The following is a 24,866-nucleotide window of genomic DNA, read 5'->3' as shown; positions in this document are numbered from 1 at the left end:
GATCGTCATACGAAGCCATCTAGCCAATGTCTGCTTATTGGCTGGGGATCCCTACTTGTGAAATCCATAGAGCACAAATAAGGAGTCTGATTTACAAAGGGAACTGGTATGGTCCACATAAATCCTGAGGGTGCGGACCACATCCAAGGACGCCTCACCTGCCAAGAGGTCCGATGATTGAAAGGCCGGGACTATAATTTCCTCATTAATGTGGAAATTAGAAACAACTTTAGGAAGGAACTCACGGCGAGTGCGAAGCACAGCTCTGTTCCTGTGAAATATCAGGAAGGGGGAGCGATAGGAGAGCACTCCCAATTCAGACACTCTCCTGGCAGATGCAAATAGCCAGAAGAAAGTGTCAGCTGTTAACCACTTAAGTTCTATCAAATCTAGTGGTTCAAATGGAGGACAATGGAGGGTCCAAAGAACTACTGCCAAATCCCAAGGAGCCACTGGGGGGACAAAGGGAGGTTGAAACCACAGGACACCCTGGAGGAAGGTGTGGATATCCGGAAGTGGAGCAATTCTACGTTCTACGCAGAGATAGGCACTTTCAGCGAGGCCAGGCTGGGTCAGAGGTCCAATCCAGCTTGAAGGACTGGAGATGCGAAACACGTGGGGGTCGTAATTCCTGGGACGACACCACTGGAAATGCGTTTGTGGGAGGCCCTACTGACATCATTACTGGTGTCAGTAGCGGACTTCCTGCTCTATTAGAGCAGGAAGTCCACTCGGCCTTGCTGTACCCGAGACCCTACCACAGGGTCTCGTTGCAAGGTCAATGGTCGCGATAATCGCGACGGCCTCCTGGCCGCTCACACAAGCTGTGGGACATCTCCCACAGCTTAGCAAGCAGCCAGAGAAAAAAAAAACACGCCCATCAGACCCTGTGAGAGGGGGCGTGGTCGGAGGAGGAGAGCAGCTCAGAGAAGCCAGACCTCAGAGGAAAGAGCTGAGGAACCGCTAAAACGGGGACGCTGTCTCCCCTTGCTGATTATTAATCCCCGGGACGCTGGTTCCCGCACTGAATGTCCCTGGTGGTCTAGTGGATCGCGGTGGCTAGAGCCTGTGTCCACACCCAGCGACCTCCGGTCTGTCCCCTGAGACCGGAGGTAATGACTGCCTTAACACGCGGGTGACCCGCCTTACCTGTCCCCTTATGTCCGGCTGCAGTCTGGGTCCTCCACAGAGGCCTTGGCTAGCGCTGACCCTCGGAATGCCCTCCGAAATCCCCAGGTCAGTATTCGCCCGGAGGGGTGACGGCAGCGCAGATGTCCCATGGACAGTCTGTTGCTGTGCGCTCTTTGAAGAAAAATTACTAACAGAAATCATAAAAAAAATGGGCTTGAGGGCTGCCTAAGCAGCCCCCTGTGTATGATCAGACTCCGGCAGGGCACCAAAGAAACTGAGGTGCGTCTGGCTCGGGGTATAGGGAGAGTGGACCAAGTGCATCCTGGGAGCTGAAAGCTTTTAACTGCATGGTGCCCGGATTCAGTTCCATCACCTACACCCCAAGGTCTCCCTGTGGAGCCTATGGATTCTGAAGAAGAAAATACACTAAATAATAAAAAGACAATTAGCACAGTTTTTAGTGTTTAGGCTGTTTTAGCAGTGCGGCATCCCCTGCCCGATTTCAAAAGGGCAGAATGTGCCCATCCTTTTGGCAGTGGCCCGCTAAAACCAGTGTCCAGCAGGCGGGAAAAATAGTAGTGCAGCAGCCGGCATCTATTCACAGAGATGGGAGAATTGGGGGCAGCTCGGCATGCCCGTAAGTGCCGGGGACGCCCCCAAGAATGATGAAAAGGGGGGAAGAGTCTTAAAGACACGCCTCCCTTTAACGTGGCCATGCTCCCTTTTCAGACACGCGTGCGCCAGAAGTGCCCCTTTCTAGGTCTATAGTGAACACTAGTTATGATGAAATAGCATTGCTAGTGAAGTAGCACTGCATACAATACTTATAGTAAATGCTGAAACATCAATGATTAATGCATAAAATCTGAGCATAACCAATAAGATTCCCACGAGAAGACAATATAACAAAAATACTATATATAATTTTTTCCCTAAGAATCACACTAGAACTAAATGTGAAACATGTTGGGGTATAAAAAAAAATTCATGGAGTTCGAGGGACATATGAGATAGAGAGATTCTGCCCCAACAAAGCAACAAACATTATATTGCCTCAATGACAGCAGATTTAGTTTCAGCCAGAGAACCAACATAAGAGTTAGGAAATTAGGTCAAATCAGGCCTAGTCAGGGTATTTAGAATGTTGCTACTGGCCCCAAATTTGCTCGAATTTAGACTCTGCTTTACGAGCATTATACATATAATCCTGCAGCCAAAGCAAAAGATTATATGACAATTGCACCGCATAATAATAAAATCAGAAGTGCAGCATAGTTAAACTATCCGCAGATCTAGCAAGTTAAATTGAGTTTGGAGGGGGCATTTATCCAGACCAGAGAGGAGAGCGTGCTATCCAGCTTTCTAAACAGGGGAACTGAAAGGAAAATAGGGGATTGCTGAAAAAAGTATATGAATTTTGGTTGGTCTATCATTTTACCTAAATTAACCCTGTCAGTAATGGGAAGAGGGAGTTTATGCCATGAACGTGACTTATCTCTCAAATTAGGTCTGGTTATATATTCAGGGCACTATAATCCACAGGGGAATTGGCGATCCATATGCCCAGGTATTTAAAGCAAACTACCCACTGTAATGGAAGAGACAGAGGCGAAGAGGTGGGAGAGGGTGCTCTAAGGGGAAGAATAAGGATTTCTCCAAGTTAATAGTACAGCCCGAGTAATCGCCAAACATATTAATCACCTGACGAACTTTTGGCATAGCCACTATATAATATATACAGTGGCCCTGTCCCACTAAAGCGCTCTGAACCTCTGGAGCTTCCTCAGGCAAGGTATCTTCCAGCACATTGGCCCAGCTCTCAATGGCTTTAGCCCCCCAAGAGATGGCCATGGACGGACGGTCGGGCCACAGCCCAAGAGAGAATATAAATTGATTTCAATTAAGTCTCCATCTTCCTGTCTGTGGGATCCTTTAGAGATGAAATAGAAGGCATAGGCAAGGTAGTACTCTTGATTAAGCGAGTAACATGAGAATCCACCGCATGCAGAGTTTCTCACTTTTTGCAATGACTTGCAGGAAACTGATAACTAGTCGCTAAACGTTTCTGCTGCTGGAACCTTTTACGAGGTGACTGCCAGGCCTTCGCCATATGATCAGTTAATTGGTGAGATAGAGGAAAAACAGCCAAAATCACTTTTGCCTGTTTGAAATTTGGGTATTTGGATTTAGGGGCCGGTGCGTCATCCTCTATATCTAGAATGGATCGCACCACCCTTACCAATGCCGGCACATTAATGGAAGATTTAGTTCCCACTTCGCGGACAGGTGAATCCGAATCAAGAGTCCTCAGGCAATTCCCCATAATCTGAGGACGCACCAGAGTCTGACAGTTACGTAGACTGGGAAGACATAACAGGGCGTTTAGACGCCCTCTGAGGCTTGTCACTCCGTAGCATGGTTTGAAAGGCGGAAGATGAAGCAGCCAAACTCTGGACTGAACTGGAGAACACATCCACCCAAGGTGGTTGACCCGCCTGAGGAGTCCCTGAAAGGGAATGATGGACTGCTGAGTCACTTTAGGAGACTGAATATATATACTGTAGGTAACCCCGTATATGGACTAACAGTCTGAGACCCAGGAGAAGACTGCAATAATTGCGGTATACCCTGAGAAGGGAGGATGGCTGGGGTAACTCCATATGGGGGAGAGTAGTCGGGACCGCCAGACGGTCCGCGATGGATGCCAGCACCTGGGAAAACACTGCCCAAGGAGGGTCCTGTCCCGAATTTGGGGGGTTAGAGGGACCAGGTAACTGATGGCATCACACAGCCCATCCTGTGATAAAACCTTATTTACCCCCGTGACGCAGCGTCTGCAGGAGAACAGAGTGGGAGCCGAGGAGCGCTCAACTTCCTCGTCAGACATGATGATATATATATATATTTTAACACTACAAGGAAGTCCAGTGGTTAACTCCTGGTGCACCCACAAGGTCCATAGATATGGTACCGTGTAGAACACAACTGTATGTGACCGACCTCACAAATACATGAGTTTATATAAGATTCAAGAAAAGCCCTTCCCACAACACACCTTCCAGGGCCAAAGGAGAAGGAAAGGGATAGGTATAGACTGACAGTATTTAGAAATAAAGCACATCAAAAGTCACATACAATGCAGAAAGTAATACTCACTGCACCTTGTCACTACAATCAGCCTGCCCAGATTCAGTGTCTGGGAGGGCTATAGTGCTATGTACACTGTCCTGCCAGGGGAGAGGTACACAGGGGGACCGAACCACATGCTGCCTGAGAGATCTGCGCTGCCACTGAGAAGATGGCCGCCGGAGACCTTAGAGGAGTGGCCGAAGGAGGAAGCAGCTAAGGGCCGCCAGACCTGAGCAGAAAGGCGCGGTGAGCTGAGGAGCCGCTAGACAGGGAAGGCTGCCTCCCCTGGCTAGCATTTAACCCCCGGGATGCCGGCTCCCGCATGTTATCCCTGGTGGTCCTGCAGAGATCCCCAGATCTGTGCTGGCGTCGCAGCACCGGCGGGGTGTAGGAGCGGCAGCTTGGACGTCCGATGATGAGTTGTAAAAATAAAATAAAATTAAAACTCATAAAAATAAATAAGCTTAGGGGCTGCTAATCAGCCCCCCTGCGCTAACAGTGACCCGACTCTGGCCGGGCCTGTGGCTCGGGGGAGGGGTATAGAGGAACATGGACCCAGTGCATCTTGGGAGCTAAAGCTTTAACTGCGAGGTGCCCGTGGATCCAGATCCAGCTATACCCCCAAGGTCAACTCTGTGGACCCCCTATGGACCCTGAGGAAATTCCTTTAAATTATGGCCCCCAAATGGGGAGCATATCAGATATTGAACTGATCAGAACACACAGAACGATAACCACAAGTTTGTATATACCAGTCTGTATTTTTCAACTAGACATGACGCCACCAACTTCCTAGCCCATAATTATAGGCATGTATGTTGCCCAGGAGAGACCCCATTCAAGCGCAGGGAGAACACAGGGCCGTAGCGGGAATAGAAACGACCTCAGCGTTGTGAGGCAGTAATGCTAACCATTACACTATCTGTGCATATGTACTGCTTTACAGTATTAGACTAAGGGAGCTTTGTACCCATATGCGCCTATCTCCATGTAAGAGTGCTCCATGCTGCATGACCCCACTGTGCCATAAGATATACTCCCAGAATGTCATGAGTGAACGAGCAATATGGATGCTAAGATAGGCTGAGCTCCGTTAGAGCGGGCTGTGGGGCGCGTAGTTCAAAATATGGAACACATCACCATTTTGGGTGACATCTTTCTATTTTTTATTCCAATTTTAGTATATGTGCTGCCGAAGCAAGCACTCAACGCAGCACCACTGGATAAGGGGATTCAAACAGTAGAATACCATACAACATAATAAAGATTACAATGCTCAGCCTACTGTAGCATAGAGGCTCTCTCATGTGGCTGTGCTGCAGGGCTCTTGTGTAATTACAGGCTGCACTGTGAGGAGCCCTAGGAGCGCTGTTACAGCACTATAACTTATTTGTAATAGCATGGAAACCACGCCCTATATTGATCAGCGGGACAGCGTTGTCTGGGGCAAGCCTTGTTCTGCATGCAGAGCGTGCTGCGAGCAAAGGCGGGGAGAGAAGACACCTAGGCCCTCATTCAGAGCCGCTCGTTAGCGGCAGTACGCTCGTTCCGAGCGATGTTTGCACATCTGCGCATGCGTACGGTTTTTAGTACGCATGCGCGAACTAGTCAGTGCGGCCGAAAATCGTTTGTACGCTATATTGCGAGTGCCTGCTATTTTGAGTGACAGAATGAGGCGTATGTGGGTGGTAACAGGGGAAGGTGCTTGAAAATGGGGAGTGGACATCCGAACGCAGGCGTGCTTAAAGGTCAAAACGGGCGTTTTATGGGTGTGCATATTTAAAACAGCAGCGTCATTGACCACGTCACTGGGTTATTTTATAGCCAGAACTGCTCGCAAATTTGTGGTAGCAAACACCAACCACAAGAATAGCGAGCAGTTCATACGCTGGTCGATGTACTCGATTAATCTAATAAATAGCGGACATGACGTAGGATGCGAGCGGCCAGGGGGCGTTTTTAACAAATAAACGAGCGTATGTTTTGCTCGCTCGTTCAGACTTAGAGGTGTGAACAGACTGCAATGTGCGTACGGATCATTTGAATAGCCACCCCTTGTTTTTAAACGAGCGACCACAAATAGCGAACGGCTCTGAATCAGGCCCCTTGTCTCAGGGAGACCGCGGCGCAAAGCAGCCGGATCCAGCCCGCCTCCCGTTGTAAAACTTCTTCATGGCCTTCCCCCTATAGCTCACATAGGGGGCCTGATGCCGACATCGATAGCGTTCCCACACTCACTGAGAAGCTGGGAATCCGGGGAGCTTAGTGACCTAGGCTGTCAGCCAGTCCGGGCTTGCTTCAGTGTGAAGCCCTCCACCCCGATCCCCTGGAGCGGGAAACTGGGAGATACCGCGTTGTTGTTAAGCCCCGCCCCCATTAAGCTAAATAAAAGAGCACCAATGCAAAGCCAGAAGGACTCTGCGGGCAGCACACAGCAGCATATACTGCTGTTATGTGAATAAGCTGCCCGCATTGTGTTGGGCTGCGGGGGTCCGCGACTTTAATGTCCTCACCCCCCTTGCTACTTCTATAGGGGGAATTTGGAACACTCACCCTTGCGTTGCCGGACGGTTGTGCGGTGGGTATGTAGGGACCCGGACACAAGCCGCATGCAGCTGCGGTGGGTCTCCCTAGAGTCCGTTGACTCTGTGGCCCCAAGACCTGGACGCGAACCACAAGCAGCTATGGCGGCTCCCACGGTGCAGGCAGACTGGCGCAGCCAGCAGTCTGTCTGTTGAAGAGAATAACTGCAAAAATAACTTAAGAAAACAAGTGGCTGAGGACAGCCCTGGAAAAGCATCCGGCTCCCTCTGCACTTCATCTAAGTTCGGGTAGGTCTGGCCATCGATCATTCCATAATCATCAACGGCTTATGGCCGATGTCGAATGCTTTTGCCATCTATGGGGGAGAACCAGATGGTTTCCCTCCATCGATGCCTAAGCATAACCAAATAGTTTTTTAATTTTAACAAGGTGCAGGTACTTGGAACATAGCTCCGCCCGAATCACCAGTTAAACCCCGCCCACAGGCCAGTCAGTCTAAAAACAGGGATGACCATTGGTTGGTAAAACAATAGTTAGTTGCCATTGATGTCTACTTGATATTTTGCAATCGATGGGAACCATCGATAGAAACCATACCGATGGCCATCCCTAAGTTTGGGTGGGGTATAGAGGGGGGAGAAGCCAGCTACTCTTCTGAGGAAATTTAAAGTTCCAGGCTCCACTTATCACCCATCTATACCCCATAGTGTCCCCTAGTGGATGAAGGAGAAAAAAAAGAGTATTGAGATACTCTGGGGTGCTTTGCATGCCAAGCATCAACGCAGCCCAAATCTTCCACAAATGCCACAAACCCCCAGCCCACTTGTAGTGGAGGAAGTATAGATGCCCACCATCTGTCCAAGGATGGGTCCAGGACATTGTTAAAATCTCTTAAGCATATGACTGGAGTTGCGGATGATCGTGCCACATATTCAGCAGCTTTTCTGAGTATATCATATGAAAAGAGAGGAGGCATGTACAGAGTTTGGAGAAAGACAGAAGTCTAATTGTGCAATCAAGAAACACATCTCCTTCCTGGGTCAATGTTGACAGAGTTGCAGACAAACGGGACTGCCTTATTGATGAGAATGGGAACCCCCCTGGATGAGGAGCATGATAGGCCCAACTAATCCATGGCCATTTTAAAGAACAGAGTTTACCCCCATGATGTGTTCCTGTGAGACAAGTGACAGAAGGACTATATCGCCTAAATTGCTGAGCAACCAGTGAGCGCTTGAGCTCATCATTAATACCCCTAACTTTCCACGTTAGAAATGTAAATCTACAGCAGAATTATAATTTGCAGCAGGATGAAAATAACTAAACCACAGCAGCGTGATTTATGCTCATCCGTGACCTCTCCCAACCCCAAAACCCTGCCCACCCCCCCAACTCTGCCCCCCAAATAGAGATGACATAGCTCCCAGTGTGGCTAATCAAAGTACAAACAAGTGCAGAAAACTTCTCATTCAGGAAAATAATGAAAACAAGACTAATAAGAGAAAACCCTGAAACCCAACCACCCCATGTATCTCTTCCAACAAAGGCATGCTTGGATCCCTGAACCAAAACAACACACAAATCACCTAACAACCAAATACCCTAGACATCTATCATATACCTAGACCTGACAGAACAGGAGAGGCAATGAACAGTAATAGTCACCCAGCCAATGGGGGCCCCTGGAACATAGGGAACTGGCAAACAAACAAAATTATGAAGCAAACAAGTAGTGGTGCAGAGCATATGTAGTTACAGTTATGCAGCCTAAACATTATATGAAAGGGACAATGAAATCTCATAAGAATGAACGGTAGAAACCCATGAGACACTTAGCATAGAGAAACATACTAAATAAGAATTTTAAAATAGTGGAATATACTGACCTCTACTTTACTATCCATTGTAATAGCCTTCTGCATTACTTTACCCACTTGCACAGATTGCTTGCTCAGACTCTCAGTCACAATTCTCTTCTCCTGTAAACCAAATAAATTGTAAATCCAACATGTAAAACAGTGCTCAGTAATTAGAGGCTTTAGGTCTAGAGCCTTGTCTATCTCACAAATAATATCAAATACAAATAGAATGGAGCTCTATGCAGCAGTTGTAAAACGTGAAGATCAGATGCATAAATGTATTGGGAATACAGCAACGCCAATAATAGAGGGGCTAGGTGCAATAAGAGTAGTCATTCTTGACACTATAGAGAGCATTATTATTATTATAGTCCTGTATAGAGAAAGTAACCCCTATCCACATTTTCTGCTCTGCGCTCTTTTTTTTTTTTACCATACTGACGAAGACCACCCATGATTAGGAAGAACTATACAGGACTACTAAACAATGTTCATGCTAACTGATGAGGGAAGAAGCACAAACCATTCTCTAATTTCTGAGAAACAAAGAGTGAAATATTACTGTTAAAATTAAGTTCCTTGAAATATCACATAGCAGCCATATGTATGGATATAGCCAGCTGAGACAGGAAAAAGATATGCCTTTGAGTGGTATATAATATGACTTCCCTTGGTGTCATTGAGAATTTTAACAAGCTGTCATAGAAAAAAAATCACACATGTGGAAATATTGGGCTGCCATGGAGCATTACAAGTAAATTAAATTAACCTTAAGAATTCTCTCAATTCCTTTTCATATTCCATGGCAGTTGTAATTTGTCATGCCCAGTGCCAAAAGAAAAACGGGCAAAAGAATTTAGAAAATAGCTTCTTCCAAACTGATCAGTAGCAGAATCCTTTACCTGTATGTGAAAGGTATGAAGAGGTGATCACCCTGCTACCACCTTCATATGTCTGGTAAGGTATGAAGAGGTGATCACCCTGCTACCACCTTCATATGTCTGGTAAGGTATGAAGAGGTGATCACCCTGCTACCACCTTCATATGTCTGGTAAGGTATGAAGAGGTGATCACCCTGCTACCACCTTCATAGAGTCTTCAGACATCTAGCCTCAATACGCCACGTGGCATAAGACACCTGGTGTGAGCTGCCAGCTCCCATGCGACTCAGTAGCTGTCTTGCATCTTTTTCAGCTGAAAATGCATCTTAGATGCACAAGGATATTGTATTGATTAATGTGATATGCGAGCGACACTTGTATATCTGTGTGAGACTGAGGTGTCCATTTACTAAGCTGTTAGGAGATCAAGTGAATAGTGATAAAGGTACCAAACTGCTATTTTTCAAACACAGCCTGTGACATGGCAGTTAGGGGCTGATTGGCTGGTACCTTATCACCGTTCACTTTATCTCCTAACACAGGCTTAGTAAATAGACCCCTGAGTCTGTAAATGAAGAAGAGTGAGCAGATCCAGTTGAAGGTGTATTGCGTATGCCACCTTTCCCAAGAAGGAATGGCTATAGTGGATAAGGACATGTACACCAGTCAAGCTCTTATTGATCAGTTATCGCAAATACGCGCTATAGCGCGTATTTTACCACAGAATGGCTGACTAGGACCCACTTTTAAAAGATGATCGGGTCCCACAGGACGCGCTATGATCAGGCTCTGTGCAGTGTGCACCAGCCTCAGCCAATCGCTCACTACCTGTTTCCCCAGCCAATCACTGCCTTAGTCTCCTCAGCCAATTGCAGCCTGCAGTGTCTCCCTCTCTCCCAGCCTGCCAGCGCAGCGCTTTGATCTGCCAAGTTCTCTGGTCTTTCCTCCTGGTCAGTCTCCAGTGGTGCCTCTGCATGCTGTACAGGGTGCACCGAGCCCGGGAGCAACCGCCAGCACCATGTAACTATGCATAGGCATAACGGGAATACAGTGTTACCATATACATTGCACAATGGCTTGTACTCTCTTGATTAAACACTTAACATAGCAGGGAAAGTGTAAATACGTTTAGTGTGTGAAATCTCAATACACATACAACCACTTCATTAACATTGTCCATTTTACAGTAATCGCAGTAGTCTTATCACTTTCTGTTAAGCAGGTGCACACTGTAAAATGTTTGCAGCAGTCCTGGATGCTTGATCAGCTTTTCCCTCCCTCTGTGTGACAGAACATATATAATTTTAACATAGCTTTCTCCTTTGTAAATCTATTTTTATCGCCCCGTTTTACTGCCTGATAGGAGTTTCTCTTGGTTACCAAGTGTTAGGACTTGGTGACAGCTAATGCTAGGAGAGCAGTGTACTTTTTGCCATAATGATTTGACCACAGGATCACAGTTACCTTAAAGTCTGGAACTTAGCAATAAGAGAAGTAATGTAAAATAAGTAATGCATGACTAGTAAAACAAAATAAATCCTAATAATTGTGTATAATGTTTGGACAAATGTTTCAGACTAAAGGTGCGTACACACTGGGCGATAAAGTGGACGACTGAACGATATCGTTATTGTTCAGTCGTCCACTTTAACGTCCATTTTTAAGCCCAAAAAGATGAACGATAACGACGACGCGCGTTCCCGCGGGTTGTTCGTCGTCATCGTTCATCGGGCTGACATGCAGGCCAACCTGACGATGTCGTCAGGTTGCTGCATGTCAGGGAATGGGGGAGAGAGCCCGGCGCTGAACGATATCGTTAATGATATCGTTCAGCGGCTGTGCTCAATGTCATGAACGTCATTGAGCACAGCCTGCCGGGGACACACTAGACGATATCGCTCAGGGAGCATATCGTCTAGTGTGTATGCACCTTAACAGTAGGTTGGTCAGTTGATTTTCACCTACCAAACGTTTGAAACCTTCTCACATGGTTGCATTCTCTGTTGCAGTCTTTGAATGATGCAGCGTTCCTGATTTCTGCCAGGGGGTGGGGAGGGTTAGGCACTAAGGTTGGAGGGTTGGGTATAGGGAGGGGGAGGTTAGGTTTAGGCTCCGGGAAGGGTAAGGAAAGGGTGAGGGTTAGGATACCTACCGACAGGTGTTGGTATCCTAACCTTGTCGTGATGCCGGCATCAAGATTTTGACCGCTGGGATCCCGAGCACAGGCATCCTCTACACAACCCGTTGTACAGCATCGTCAGTTTTAGAAGTCTATCCAGAGCCTAGTCCGACTCACCCAGTGAACTGCAGCCACTCTCCTCCTCCGCAAAGGTGAGTGCTGCTCTCTGTAACTGCCCCATGATGTGTGCTCTGTGTATGGGCAGCGAGCCCATGCCTGCCTATACTTCCCGGGGAGATGGTTAGGCGTATGTAGGCTGTGTGGTAGGGATGTGTAGAAGTGTCTTCCCCTGCAGTAGTGTGTGTTCCCTGTACCTGCAGTGCAGCACTGCACTGTCCTGTGCTTAACCTCCTCCCTTTCCCCAGTACTGCCTGTCCCTAAGCACCTGTTTACCCCCTCCCTCTCCAGTACTGCTCCAGCTGCTATTTACCGTTACCCCTTCCCTACCCTAACCCCAACCTTGCCCCCCAGTCCTGCCCCAGCTGCTATCTACTCCCTACCCCCAGTACTGCCTACCCCTAACCTTGCTCCCAGTCCTGCCACAGATGCTATCTACTCTTGTCCCCTCCCTACCCCCCCAGTACTGACTACCCATAACCCCATCCTTGCTCCCCAGTACTGCCCTAGCTACTATCTACCCATAATCCCTCCTTGCTCCAATGTTGCCCCAGCTGATTTTTACCCTTACCCCCTAGCACTGTCTGCCCCTTACCCCACTTCCCCCTCCCTCTACCTCCAGCTCTACCCCAACTACTACTTGCCCTTAACCCCCTCTACCCTAACTGCTACCTGCCCCCGGCATTGTGCCATAATATGTGATGGGACCCAGAAACAGTGAAGTAGTACCCTGATTTTTTTAGTGAGGGGTCCCTGGGACCCATAATTCTTTTTGCTTGATCACTGCTTACTTTGTGACTGAAGTTTGCAGATTTTGATTACTGATAAATTATTATTCTGTTACTATGTTGCACACTGTGTACAGTAAGTATATCTGTAATAAGAACAGCAGCTATTCAGAAGGCACAAGATGACATTTGCTAAATTGATAATTCAACCACGTTCCTGTGGAACATCATCCCTTCAGCTGATCAGTCCTGGGCATCGTATGCTATATTTCCTGTCACAAGAATGTCATACAGATAAAATGAGAGATATGATAAGAACTTACCTTTGTTATCTCTCTTTCTTCGATGTCCATAGGGTCCACAGGGAGACCTTGGGGTTTAGGTGATGGCAAGGACATCCGGGCACCATGCAGTTAAATTTTTACTCCCAGGATGCACTGGGCCTCTTCCTATGTCCCACCCCGAGCCAGAGGCACCTCAGGGCCTGATTCAGACCCGCTCACAAGCGCTATGCGCTCGCAAGCGGGTCAATGGTGGCCCAGTGCGCATGCGCGAGACCCGGATAGCGACAGGCAAACCGTCGCTCCGCGTTTCGTACCAAAGAGGGCAAGCTGTCGATGTTGATTGACAGCACGCCCCCTTTGGTGGGCGGGCCGGGGGCGTGGCTGCCCAGACGGAGGCGTTCCCATGGGGGTGTTCCATCGGCGGACACAGATTTCCTGGCCTTGCAGGTTGCCAGGAACCGGCAAGGCTGAGTAAGTCTCAGCTTATGGAGCCTGGCCTAAGAAGCAACCATCGGTGATCTGAGGCAGCATCTACTGACTGTGCACTCTGATCGCAGATGCAGCAAGGAGGTGTCAATTTCCTACAGGCACCTCCTGTTGCATTTGAGTTGGATGGTATTGCACAGCAGCTTCCTTATGGCTGTGCAATACCATCCATCTGTGAATCAGGCCCTCTATCCCCATTAAACTCTCCATTTTCCTCCATAGTTTTAAACTGGCTCTCAAAACTGGATTATAATGTGTCTGCGCTTAGCATGAGTGGTATCCCCTTATATAAGATGTTGTGTCAGTGGATCAATCACTCTACAGGTGTAACATATAATGGTCTCACACAAATAGTGGGAGTAAAGTAATGTGTATTTAATAACTTTAAAAATGGAGTCACAATGCTCCTAGGTAAGTGATGATTTACAGTATTGTGCTACTGATCCAAACCAAGAGACGTTATGGTACCCTCAAAACCCATTTCTTTATTAAATTGATCGCTGTGTTCCTCGTACAGTGACTCTCCACTCTGTCTCCATTGTCTGTTGGTCCCACCCTCACAGGTTCTAAGATCTCTTCCCTCAAGTGATTTCCCTTATACCATCATTTCATCTCTTAGACAAAAGTGGCACTATACCTTCAGTTTCAGTCAGCACTGCTTTTGTGGGGATGATGCCTCTTCTACAGTAATACTTGTATGGCTTGTATCCTATGTTCTGCATTATTTTGAACTTTAATTCCTTTTTATGCATTTTTATTTCTTGCTGCGCAACTTAACATGAGGTTATACAGGGGCAGATGTACTGTGCTCTGGAAAGTGATAAACTGGAGAGTGATAAACGACCAGCCAATCAGCTCCTGTCATTTTTCAAACACAACCTGTAACATGACAGTTAGGAGCTGAGTAGCTGGTAGCTAATAATTTTCCAATGTACTACTTTCCAGAGCTTAGTACATCTCCCCCTTAGGTCAATAATACAGTTTGAAAACTTCTTACTGTTATTTCTACCATAAAATCCTACAAATAGAAGCCAGAGCCTCTCTTAAAACAAAACCCATAAGCTGTCCCGTGATGCCTCCAGTGCTACTCGGGAGGACAGAACTCACTTTTCAAACACATTCCCCCAGGGTTACGAGTAAAACTCTTTGATAAGGTTGTGAGAACATCCTTACATGGGCATTTGAAATCCTATCACCTACAGGACTCAGTGGAGGTTGATCTACAAAAGAGTAACTAAGAGACCTTTGGCCACAGTTTACGTTTTTTACTTACTACTAAAGAAACAGATGGGTCACTCAGATGTGGTGCCACCAAATTTCCGTAAACCTTTGCTTCCCTTGCTGGTAGTGCTCTTCCCGATGACCTAGCTGATAAGATCCTTAATTGCCAAATTACACTAATGGTTGGTTACATCTTCAATAATCCAGATTTTGCTATCTCATGAGACTCCCATGATACAAAACTAGAAGACATTAGAGGAAATAAAATCTTTCTGGTTCAAAGGACTTTTTGCTAATGTGACTGTATTTACCTCTGGATGTACATGCATCTCACTAATCACATTATATTTCAGTTCCTAATATCTAATGTTATAGATTTTTTTGTTTATACAGATGTATCCACATACATCTTACTTCCCTGCGTCTTAAACAGCCCTTCTAGTCGCCCCATGTCGTAACTCTGTCATGCCGAGTGTTTTTGTGCGACTTCTCCTGTCAAATGCTCCTTATTCGCAAGGTTATGTGAATAGGACGCACAAGCAGCTTCTGCTGATGAAAATTATTTATGGCATGCCTATATTCTATATGCAACTGTCAGTGTATTTGCATGCAAAATGCTATGTTACAGTGTCAGCGGCTGTGTGAGATTAAGACACATTTGTAGGGAAAAAGTTGCATGAAAAGACGTTCGGCACTACCGATTCACACGTTGTGTAACGCGACTTGTAGGATAGAATATGTGGATACATCTGTATGTTACAGTGTCACACACTAACATACAGTGTCATCTGTATGTTACAGCCACTGACACTGTAACATAGCATTTTGCATGCAGATAACATCTGCGGTTGTACAGAGAATATAGGCATGTTGCATATCATTTTAATGAGCAGAAGCTGTTTGTGTCCCCTATTCACATCATTTTGCAAATAAGAAGCATTTAGTGTTCACTGTAGCTCCGGCAGCAGACAGGGCGCCTGTGCTAGAGAGGGTATCTCCGTGCGCACCTAAGCCGCGGTCATTGAAAAGGGGGCGTGCCTATAAGACGCGTCCCCTTTTCGTCACTCTTTGGGGTGTGCGCCCAGTGTCTATTCACCGGCGGTGACCGGGTCACCGCACAATTCCCCACTCGTGGGACACTGCGACACACGGATGAAGACGGCACCTGCAGGCTGTCTTAGCAGGGCGCTGCACGGTGAGGGCAGGGCTCTTTTTGCCTCCAGAAGGAGGGCAGGGCGCAGCGCCCCGCTAAAACAGCCTAGCAGGAACGCTAGCATTTGAAGGTAAAAAGTTGCACGAAGAAACGGTTGGCGCTACCGCGATGCACGGCGCTCACGCGTTATGTTTAACGCGACTTGTAGCACACGGTGGTAAGATGTATGTGCACACATCTGTATGTACTTTTTATTAAACAACTAGCTGGAGTACCCGCCGTTGCCCGGGATTTTAAGAATGTTTGTTTACACATCATCCAACAAACCTGTCCTTAGGCAGGCCTCACGAAAAGTGTGACAAACTTCCCCATCAACAGTCCTAAGGTCTTCGAAGGAAGTAGGACCTGTAACGGTGTAAAGCAAACTTCGGAGATAGAAGCATTCAAAATTTGTAAGATGTACAGTGTAAACTCGCCCAAGAGGTTATGTTGCTCTGATACCAGGATCACCATCTACAGCGACTCCCTGTTTTCTGCGCAGAAATACTTTGGGAGAAGCATTCCATGTGTAATATTTTTGCTGCTCACAGTACAGCAGGGTCCTTGCAAAGTCATAATTTTGACACATTTGGAAGAAAGCAGTAAATGTTGTTGCGTAATTTGGTATAGTCAGAGAGCTGAGAATGCTGGCAAAGCCTGCTAAAGCTCTCTTCGATAATTAACATTAAGATCATGACAAAATATGACAACACAAAACACTTTCTCCGAGGCCCTACCCATATGCCGTGAAGCCCCACAATGAGCGTCCAGCAAAAATTGTGGTTTTTAATTAATTAAAAATGAACGATAATTAATTTCGATGTAAAATTCCTTTAGTTGTGTCCGCCGTGTTTTAATGTGCTCGTATGTAAAATGTCGCGATCTTCGCTTGTAAACTGTGGATTTCTATAGAAAGACAGAAGGACAAATTTTCGCTTCGATATAATAGAGAAGATAGAAAACAAAATTTAGATAAGCTAAATCCTTTTGTAATTCCGTACCTGACCTGTAGAAGGCGAATGCTATGCAAAAAAAATGTTTTTTAATTAATTAAAAAGTAACAGTAATTAATTTTTATTTAGTAGAGAAGATAGAAAATAAAAAAATAGTAGATAAGCTAAATCCTTTTGTAATTCCGTACCTGACCTGTAGAGGGCAAATGCTATGCAAACATTGTGGTTTTCATTAATTAAAAATTAACAGTAATCAATTTCGATTTCACATTTTTTCAGTTGCCTCCACCGTGTTTTAATACACTCGTATGCTAAATTTCACGATCGTGGCTTCTAAACTGTGGATTTGAATAGAAAGACAGAAGGACAAATTTTCGCTTTTCTATAGTATATTACACTTTTACTATGCAAGACTCCATGTGTTGGAATTGAATGCACCGTCCGTATTCCTTTAAATTATGTTTTGAGGGGATTATACACCACTTTCTTTCCCTGACAGCTGCAGTCCACTACTATTGACTTCAGGTAAAGCGCCATAGAGTGACTGACTCGTTCATATTACTAAATAAAGTAAACTGTAAAGACCAACTGTATTCAATACAACTATAGAATGTACTCACTTTCTCCATGTCAACCTGCCTACGCTGCCCTCGACCAAAGGTAAACAGATTATCAAAGTTCTCCATAGACATATTTGACACTTTACTTCTTAGTGAAAAGTTTTCTTGTTCAGTCTTACAGACCATCTTCTCGTCCTAAATAAAAAAAGGAAAAAATGTAATAAATCTATTATTGTACCAACATAAATTTGTGCAAGATTAATGTTTCTGATTATTATATACTATGGTCCTGCAAAACATTCAATAATTAAAGTTATGGTAGACTTGCATAGATAACTCCTTTTCATAGAGGTCTATAGGGTCCACAGGGATGCCATGGGGGATATTATGGTTGGAGAGATCCAGGCACCAAACAGTTAAAGCTTCAGCTCCCAGGATGCCCCGGTCCTTCTCCATATATACCCCGCCCCCAGGCCTTCTGTTTTGTTAACAAGCCACAAGGCAGGAGAAAAAGGAAGAGCAAATCGTACACCAGAAACACTCTTATACAAGATGAGGGAATCCGTTACCGAAAGAAAAAAATACCCATACAGCCAGGTGCATCAGGGTGGGTGCCCTGTGGACCCTATGGACCTCGAAGAAAAGGAGTTATCTAGGTAAGTCTACCATGACTCTAATATTCTTCTTCAGGGTCCACAGGGATACCATGGGAATGCCCTAAAGCAGTTCCCCTAGGGTGGGGGACGCTCCTAGGCAGAAAGTACAACTAGTCGCCCAAAGAAAGCATCATGAGAGGTAAAAGTATCAGGCATAGAACCTAAGAAAAGTGGACAGAAAACCACGGGGCTGCCTTACACAATTGTTCATCAGAGGCACCACGAATAAATGCCCACAACAGCCCTACAGACAGAGTAAAATGTGCTGTCACCATGCTTGGGACAGGGAGATCCGCCTGTGTATACTCCTGCGAGATAGTCATGCGTAGCCATCTCGCCAGAGTCTGCTTATTAGCTGGCCATCCTAGTTTGTGAAAACCATATAATACAAAAAGAGCATCTGATTTTCTAACAGAGTTTGTATGCTCCACATAAAAAAGGAGAGCACGAACTACATCCAGGGAGGCTTCACCTAGTGAAAGATCTGGAGCATGAAAAGCTGGAACTACAATTTCTTCATTCACATGAACATGTGAATGAAGAAAGGAAGAAAAACCCTCCCTTGTACGAAGAACAGCTTTATCCTGGTGAAAAATAAAAAACTAGGAGCGACGAGAGCACTGCCAAATAAGAGAATCTGCGTGCAGAAGAGATAACGGGGAGAAAAAGGGTCTTCGCTGTCAACCATTGCAAATCTACAGAGTCCAAGATTCAAATGGGGGAGCTTGTAGCCCTTTAAGAACCAAAGACAAATCCCACGGTACTACTGGTGGAATAAAAGGAGGCTGAACTCGCAGAACTCCTTGAAAAAAAATTCTGACATCTGGTAATGAGGCAATCTTCCTCTGGAACCAGACTGATAGTTAACTCTCAAAGTGGCCAGGCGGAGACCACGGTCTAAACCCACCTGTAGAAAAGCCAGTTACCTGAAAATCCTGAATAGGATCATACTTCCTAAAGAAACACCATTGACCAAAAGAATGCCAAACTCTCTGAACAAAGAATCGTTTGAATTACAGAACTGGAAAAACCTTTCGCTCTTACGATGAAAACTTCAAGAGACATGCCGTCAAAGCCAGACGAGGCAAGTCCAGATGCCGGCAGGGACCCTGCGTTAGCAGATCCTACCGTAGAGAAAGAGGATACCGACTGTCTATTGATAGATTCTGTATGTCGGGGAACCAATGACATCTGTGCCAAGCCGAAGCCACCAGTATTACTGTTCCGCCTTCCTGCTTGAATTTCCTGTGAACTCTTGGGAGGAGGGAATCGGAGGAAAGAGATAAGACAGCTTGGTTCCATCTTACTGCCAGTGCGTCCACAAAGTCTGCTGATGGGTCTCTGGACCGGGACCCGTACCTGGGGACCTTCTAATGTGACGCCATGAGATCTATTTCTGGTAGACCCATTTGTTTACCAGGAGCTGAAACACTCCTGGATGGAGAGCCCACCCTCCGGCGTGTATATCCTGACGACTTAAGAAGTCTGCTTCTCAATTGAGTATTCCTGGAATGAACACTGCAGAGATGGCGGGAAAATTATGTTCTGCCCAAATCAGAACCTTTGTCACTTCTTTCATGGCTGCGTAACTTCTCGTGCTTCCCTGATGATTGAGGTAGGCCACTGTAGTCGCGTTATCCGACTAGATCTGGACCAGCATTCCCTGGAACAGGTCCTGTGCCATGACAAGTGCTTTGTATACTGATTTGTCCATCTTCCCTGAAAGGTGTGATGACATGTCACTGCGCACCATCCGCAAAGACTGGCATCCCTGGTGAGAAGCACCCAATTTGGAGTCCAGAATGGGCTCTCTTTGTTCAGATGATCCTTTCTCAGCCACCACAGGAGGGGGTGACAAACCTCTGGGACCTAATTAGATGATACTGTCTGTTCCACTTTGAGAGAATCAATTTTTGCAGAGGCCTGGAATGAAATGGAGCATACCCCACCATGTAGAAGATGGATACCATTGAACTCAGGACTGGCATTGCTAATAGAGTGGATAGCCTTCGCTTGTGTAGCAACTTGCGTATTCTCAATGATAAAGCCACAATCTTGTCCTCTAGCAGAAACACCGCTTGTGCACGAGAATCCAGAAGAGCTCCCAGATGTACCATCTGCTGTGTTGGAGAAAATTATGATTTCTTCCAATTGATGATCCAGCCATGCTTTTGTAGGCAGGCTATAGTCAGTTGAAGACGGTGTTGTAAAACAACCGGAGTCTGCGCCAATATCAGAAGGTCTTCCAGATATGTCAGTATTCTGACTCCCTGACGCCTAAGATACAGTAGGCCTTCATGACTGCCATTATTTTGGTAAATACCCAGGGAGCCATAGAAAGGCCAAAGGATAGAGCCTGAAATTAGTAATGTAGCTGAAGGACAGCAAACCGTAAAAATTGTTGGTGGGATGGTGTAATAGGAACATGCAGATACAGGATGCATCCTGAATGTCAAGGGAAACCATGTAATCCCCCGGCTCTATTGCCAAAATAATTGACCGGAGAGTTTCCATACGAAACTTGGGTACAAGGATAAACCTGTTGAGGGTTTTTGGATTTAGTACAGGACGATGAGCCCCACTCGGTTTCTGAACCAGGATTAGATTGGAATAACCTCTTCCCTGTTGCGAAACAGGAACCGGTACTATTACCCCAGCCTACACCAGGGAGTGAATGGCTTTATGAAGGGCCAACGCCTTGACCGCATCTGATGCAGGATCTGTGCAAAAAAACTTCTGGGGAGGATGCCTCCTGAAATTGAGGGCATACCCCTGAGAGAGACCACTTCTCAGTCCCAGGTATCTGTTGTTTGACGCCAATAATTTGCAAACTAAAGAAGTTGGCCTACGCTGTGGATCCCCCAGAAGGAGGTCCGCCCCATGAGGACGAGGGTTTGTCGTCCGGTTTAGAAAATGGACGTTTTGCCAGACCTTTGTCGCCTTGCTAAAACTAGTCAGCTTTGAGGAAGACTGTTCCCTTGCTCGTCCCTGAGGACTGAAGGACCGAAAAGAACCTGCCTAGACTTTATAGTTGCCGTAGATGGCAGACCTGTTGACTTTGAAGCCACCGGAGTAGCTATTATTTTATCCAACTCTGCTCCAAAAAGTACCTTTCCATAGAAAGGTATGACTTCCAGTGTCTTCTTTGAGCCTGTATCAGCCTTCCAGGATCTTAGCCAAAGGGCCCTGTGTGCCACTATTGAAGCTGATGATGCCTTAGAAGCTAAAATTGCAGCATCTACTGCAGCTCCTCCCAGATAGGAAGCCGCTTCCTGTATGATGGAGATATACATCATCTGTTCTCTAGTAGCATCTGGTAGAGAATCTTTCAATGCCCCCATGCACTCTTTTTTGGCTACCCAGGCTCCAGCCATAAGTGAACGAGTAACAGCTCCAGATGATGAAAATATTGCCTTAAGACATGCTTAAATGTTTCTGTCTGTGGAATCCTTCAGAGAAGATGCTGACGGAATAGGCAATATAGCATTTCTGATTAAATGCCTCACATGAGCATCCACAATAGGAGTTACCGCCCACTGAGTACATACAGAGGCTGGGAAAGGATACAACAATGTTATTCTTTTATTCACATAAAACCGTTTGTTCGGGTTACCCCATGCCTCATCCATAAGCTCAGTCAGCTGTTCAGATACAGGAAACTCAATTCTGGCCACCTTCCGGTGGTGATTAAACACTGGAGCCTTCTTACTATGAGTTGGTTCATCATCCTGAATATCTAGGATTGATTTAACCGCCCTCAACAAAGGAACATCCACTGTGGACGGATGGTCCTCCTCCCCCGAGCTAGACCCTGGAGAAAAACCCTGCACATCATCCGATTCCGCAGATGATGCGTCTGAATCCATATGTTGGGCAGATTGATAATGAGAGTTATGGCAAAACTTACCTTTGTTAACTCTTTCTTCGAAGTTCATAGGGTCACAGGGAGACCTAGGTGTGTAGGTGGTGGTTGAGGACCGGGCTCCACGCAGTTAAAGCTTTCAGCTCCAAGGATGCATCGGTCCATCCCACTATACCCCGCCCCCAAGCCAGAGGCACCTCAGTTCGTGACACGCCAAAGGCCAGAGTAGGAGAGAAGGAAGACTGGTACACACAAGAGTCACACTCTCATGGAAAGAACAGAGGACCATGTGGCCGCCTTACAAAGCTGTTCAACTGAGGCACCACGGAGACTGCCCACGAAGGACCCAAAGAGTGAGTAGAGTGAGCAGTAACAGTAACTGGTACAGGAAGGCCTACCTGCGTGTAAGCCTGTTAAGATAGTCATGCACAGCCATTTAGCCAATGTCTGTTTGTTGGCTGGCTATCCCTTCTTGTGAAATCCATAGAGCACAAGTAAGGAGTCTGATCTCTGCAGGGAACTGGTACGATCCACATCCAAGGAGGCCTCACCTGCCGATAGGTCTGGTGATTGAAAGGCCGGGACTACAATTTACTCATTAATGTGGAAACTAGTGAAAACTTTTGGAAGGAAACCAAGGTGAGTCCGAAGCACATTGGAAATATGTATGCCACACTCTGTGGTAGATCCGAGCAGAGGCTGGCTTATGCGCTCTGAGCATAGTTTTGAATACAGCAGCGGTCGTTGAGGCAGCAGGAACTGAGTGTCGATGGAAAGCCTCCGAAGAGCTGAGTACTAATGACGTCTGAGCCAAGCTGGAGCTACCAGCAGGGCAGTACCTCCGTCTTGTTTGAACTTCAAAAGAACTCGAGGAAGAAGGGAGACTGGAGGGAATACAGTGCATCCGGAAAAGTATTCACAGCGCTTCACTTTTTCCACATTTTGTTATGTTACAGCCTTATTCCAAGATGGAATAAATTAATTTTTGTCCTCAAAATTCGACACACAATACCCCATAATGACAACATGTAAAAAGTTTTTTTGAGATCTTTGCAAATTTAATTAAAAAAAACTAAGAAATCACATGTACATAAGTTTTCACAGCCTTTGCTCAATACTTTGTTGATGCACCTTTGGCAGCAAATACAGCCTCAAGTCTTTTTGAATATGATGCCACAAGCTTGGCACACCTATCTTTGGGCAGTTTCACCAATTCCTCTTTGCAGCACCTCTCAAGCTCCATCAGGTTGGATGGGAAGCGTCGGTGTACAGCCATTTTCAGATCTATCCAGACATATTCAATCGGATTCAAGTCTGGACTCTGGCTGGGCCACTCAAGGACATTCACAGAGTTGTCCTGAAGCCACTCCTTTGATATTTTGGCTGTGTGCTTAGGGTCATTGCCCTGCTGAAAGATGAACCGTCGCCCCAGTCTAAGGTCAAGAGCGCTCTGGAGCAGATTTTCATCCAGGATGTCTCTGTAAATTGCTGCATTCATCTTTCCCTCTATCCTGACTAGTCTCCCAGTTCCTGCCACTGAAAAACATCCCCACAGCATGATGCTGCCACCACCATGCTTCACTGTAGGGATGGTATTGGATTGGAGATGAGCGGTGCCTGCTTTCCTCCAAACATAACGCCTGGCATTCACGCCTAAGAGTTCAATCTTTTGTTTCTCATGATCTTAAAGTCCTTCAGGTGCATTTTGGCAAAACTCCAGGCAGGCTGCCATGTGCTTTTTACTAAGGAGTGGCTTCCATCTGGCCACTCTACCATACAGGCCTGATTGGTGGATTGCTGCAGAGATGATTGTCCTTCTGGAAGGTTCTCCTCTCTCCACAGAGGAATGCTGTAGCTCTGAAAGAGTGACCATCAAGTTCTTGGTCGCCTCCCTGACTAGGGCCCTTCTTACACGATCGCTCAGTTTAGACGGCCAGCCAACTCTAGGAAGAGTCTTCTTCCATTTACGGATGATTGAGGCCAATGTGCTCATTGGAACCTTCAAAGCAGCAGATATTTTTCTGTACCCTTCCCCAGATTTGTGCCTCGGACAATCCTGTCTCGGAGGTCTACAGACAATTCCTTGGATTTCATGCTTGGTTTGTGCTTTGACAAGCACTGTCAAGTGTGGGACCTTATATAGACAGATGTATGCCTTTTAAAATCATGTCCAATTAACTGAATTTACCACAGGCAGACTCCAATTAAGCTGTAGGAACATCTCAAGGATGATCAGTGGAAACAGGATGCACCTGAGCTCAATTTTGAGCTTCATGGCAAAGGCTCTGAATACTTATGTACATGTGATTTTAAATTTTTTTTTTTTATTAAATTTGCAAAAAAATTTTAAAAACGTCATTATGGGGTATTGTGTATACAATTTTGAGGACAAAAATGAATTATTCCATTTTGGCTTTTTGCAACATAAATGTGGAAAAAGTGAAGCGCTGTGAACACTTTCTGGATGCACTGTAGGTATGCAAACTGGAAGGTCCACTTCACTGAGAATGTGCCAACAAAGGTTGCCTCGGTATCTCATGTTCTGGACCTGTACACCGGCAGTTTGTGATTGTGTCTGGAGGCCATGAGGTCCACCTCTGGGAGGCCCCATCTGCTCACTAGGAGTTGAAAAACCTCTTGGTGAAGAGACCATTCCCCGATATGCACGTTGTGATGGCTGAGCAAGTCTGCTTCCCAATTGAGAACTCTCGGAATGAACATCGCAGAGGTGTCAGAATGCTTGACACTTCTGTCATTGCTGCCTGACTTTGAGTGCCTGTTTGATGTAAGCTACTGTTGTGGCATTGTTGGACAGTTTTCCATGAAGTATATCTTGGGCCAGTATAAGGGCCCTGTAGACAGCTCGAAGTTCCAATATGTTGATTGGCAGGGTTGATTCGACCGATGTCCAACGGCCCTAAAAGGAGTGTGTATCGGTCACTGCGCCCCAACCCCGGAGACTGGCCTCCGTTGTTAGGAATAGACAGTCCGGGATCCAAAAGGGACTACCCTTGGTTAGATGAGATGTCTGTAGCCACAAGGAGAGGGACAGATGCACCTCCGGAGATTGTACCATTGTCTGAG

General features: G+C 46.2%; 1 protein-coding gene across 2 annotated transcripts in view; it reads right to left on the bottom strand.

Moving 5' to 3' along the window:
- The window catches only part of CCDC9B (coiled-coil domain containing 9B), a 266,763-nt gene that overhangs the window by 74,322 nt on the left and 167,575 nt on the right, over positions 1-24,866 (bottom strand). For both annotated transcript variants that reach the window (XM_088460793.1, XM_088460794.1), the window contains exons 7-8: positions 17,325-17,459; positions 8,691-8,783 (exon numbers count right to left, since the gene is read on the bottom strand). In XM_088460793.1, coding sequence (XP_088316919.1) covers positions 8,691-8,783; positions 17,325-17,459 — 228 coding nt within the window. The remainder of the gene's footprint in view (positions 1-8,690; positions 8,784-17,324; positions 17,460-24,866) is intronic.

Source organism: Taudactylus pleione, unplaced genomic scaffold (assembly GCF_031769625.1).
Source record: "Taudactylus pleione unplaced genomic scaffold, aTauple2 ptg000985l, whole genome shotgun sequence".
Taxonomy (NCBI): domain Eukaryota; kingdom Metazoa; phylum Chordata; class Amphibia; order Anura; family Myobatrachidae; genus Taudactylus; species Taudactylus pleione.
The sequence above is the reverse complement of the archived record's forward strand: the minus strand, read 5'-3'. Positions and strand labels throughout refer to the sequence as shown.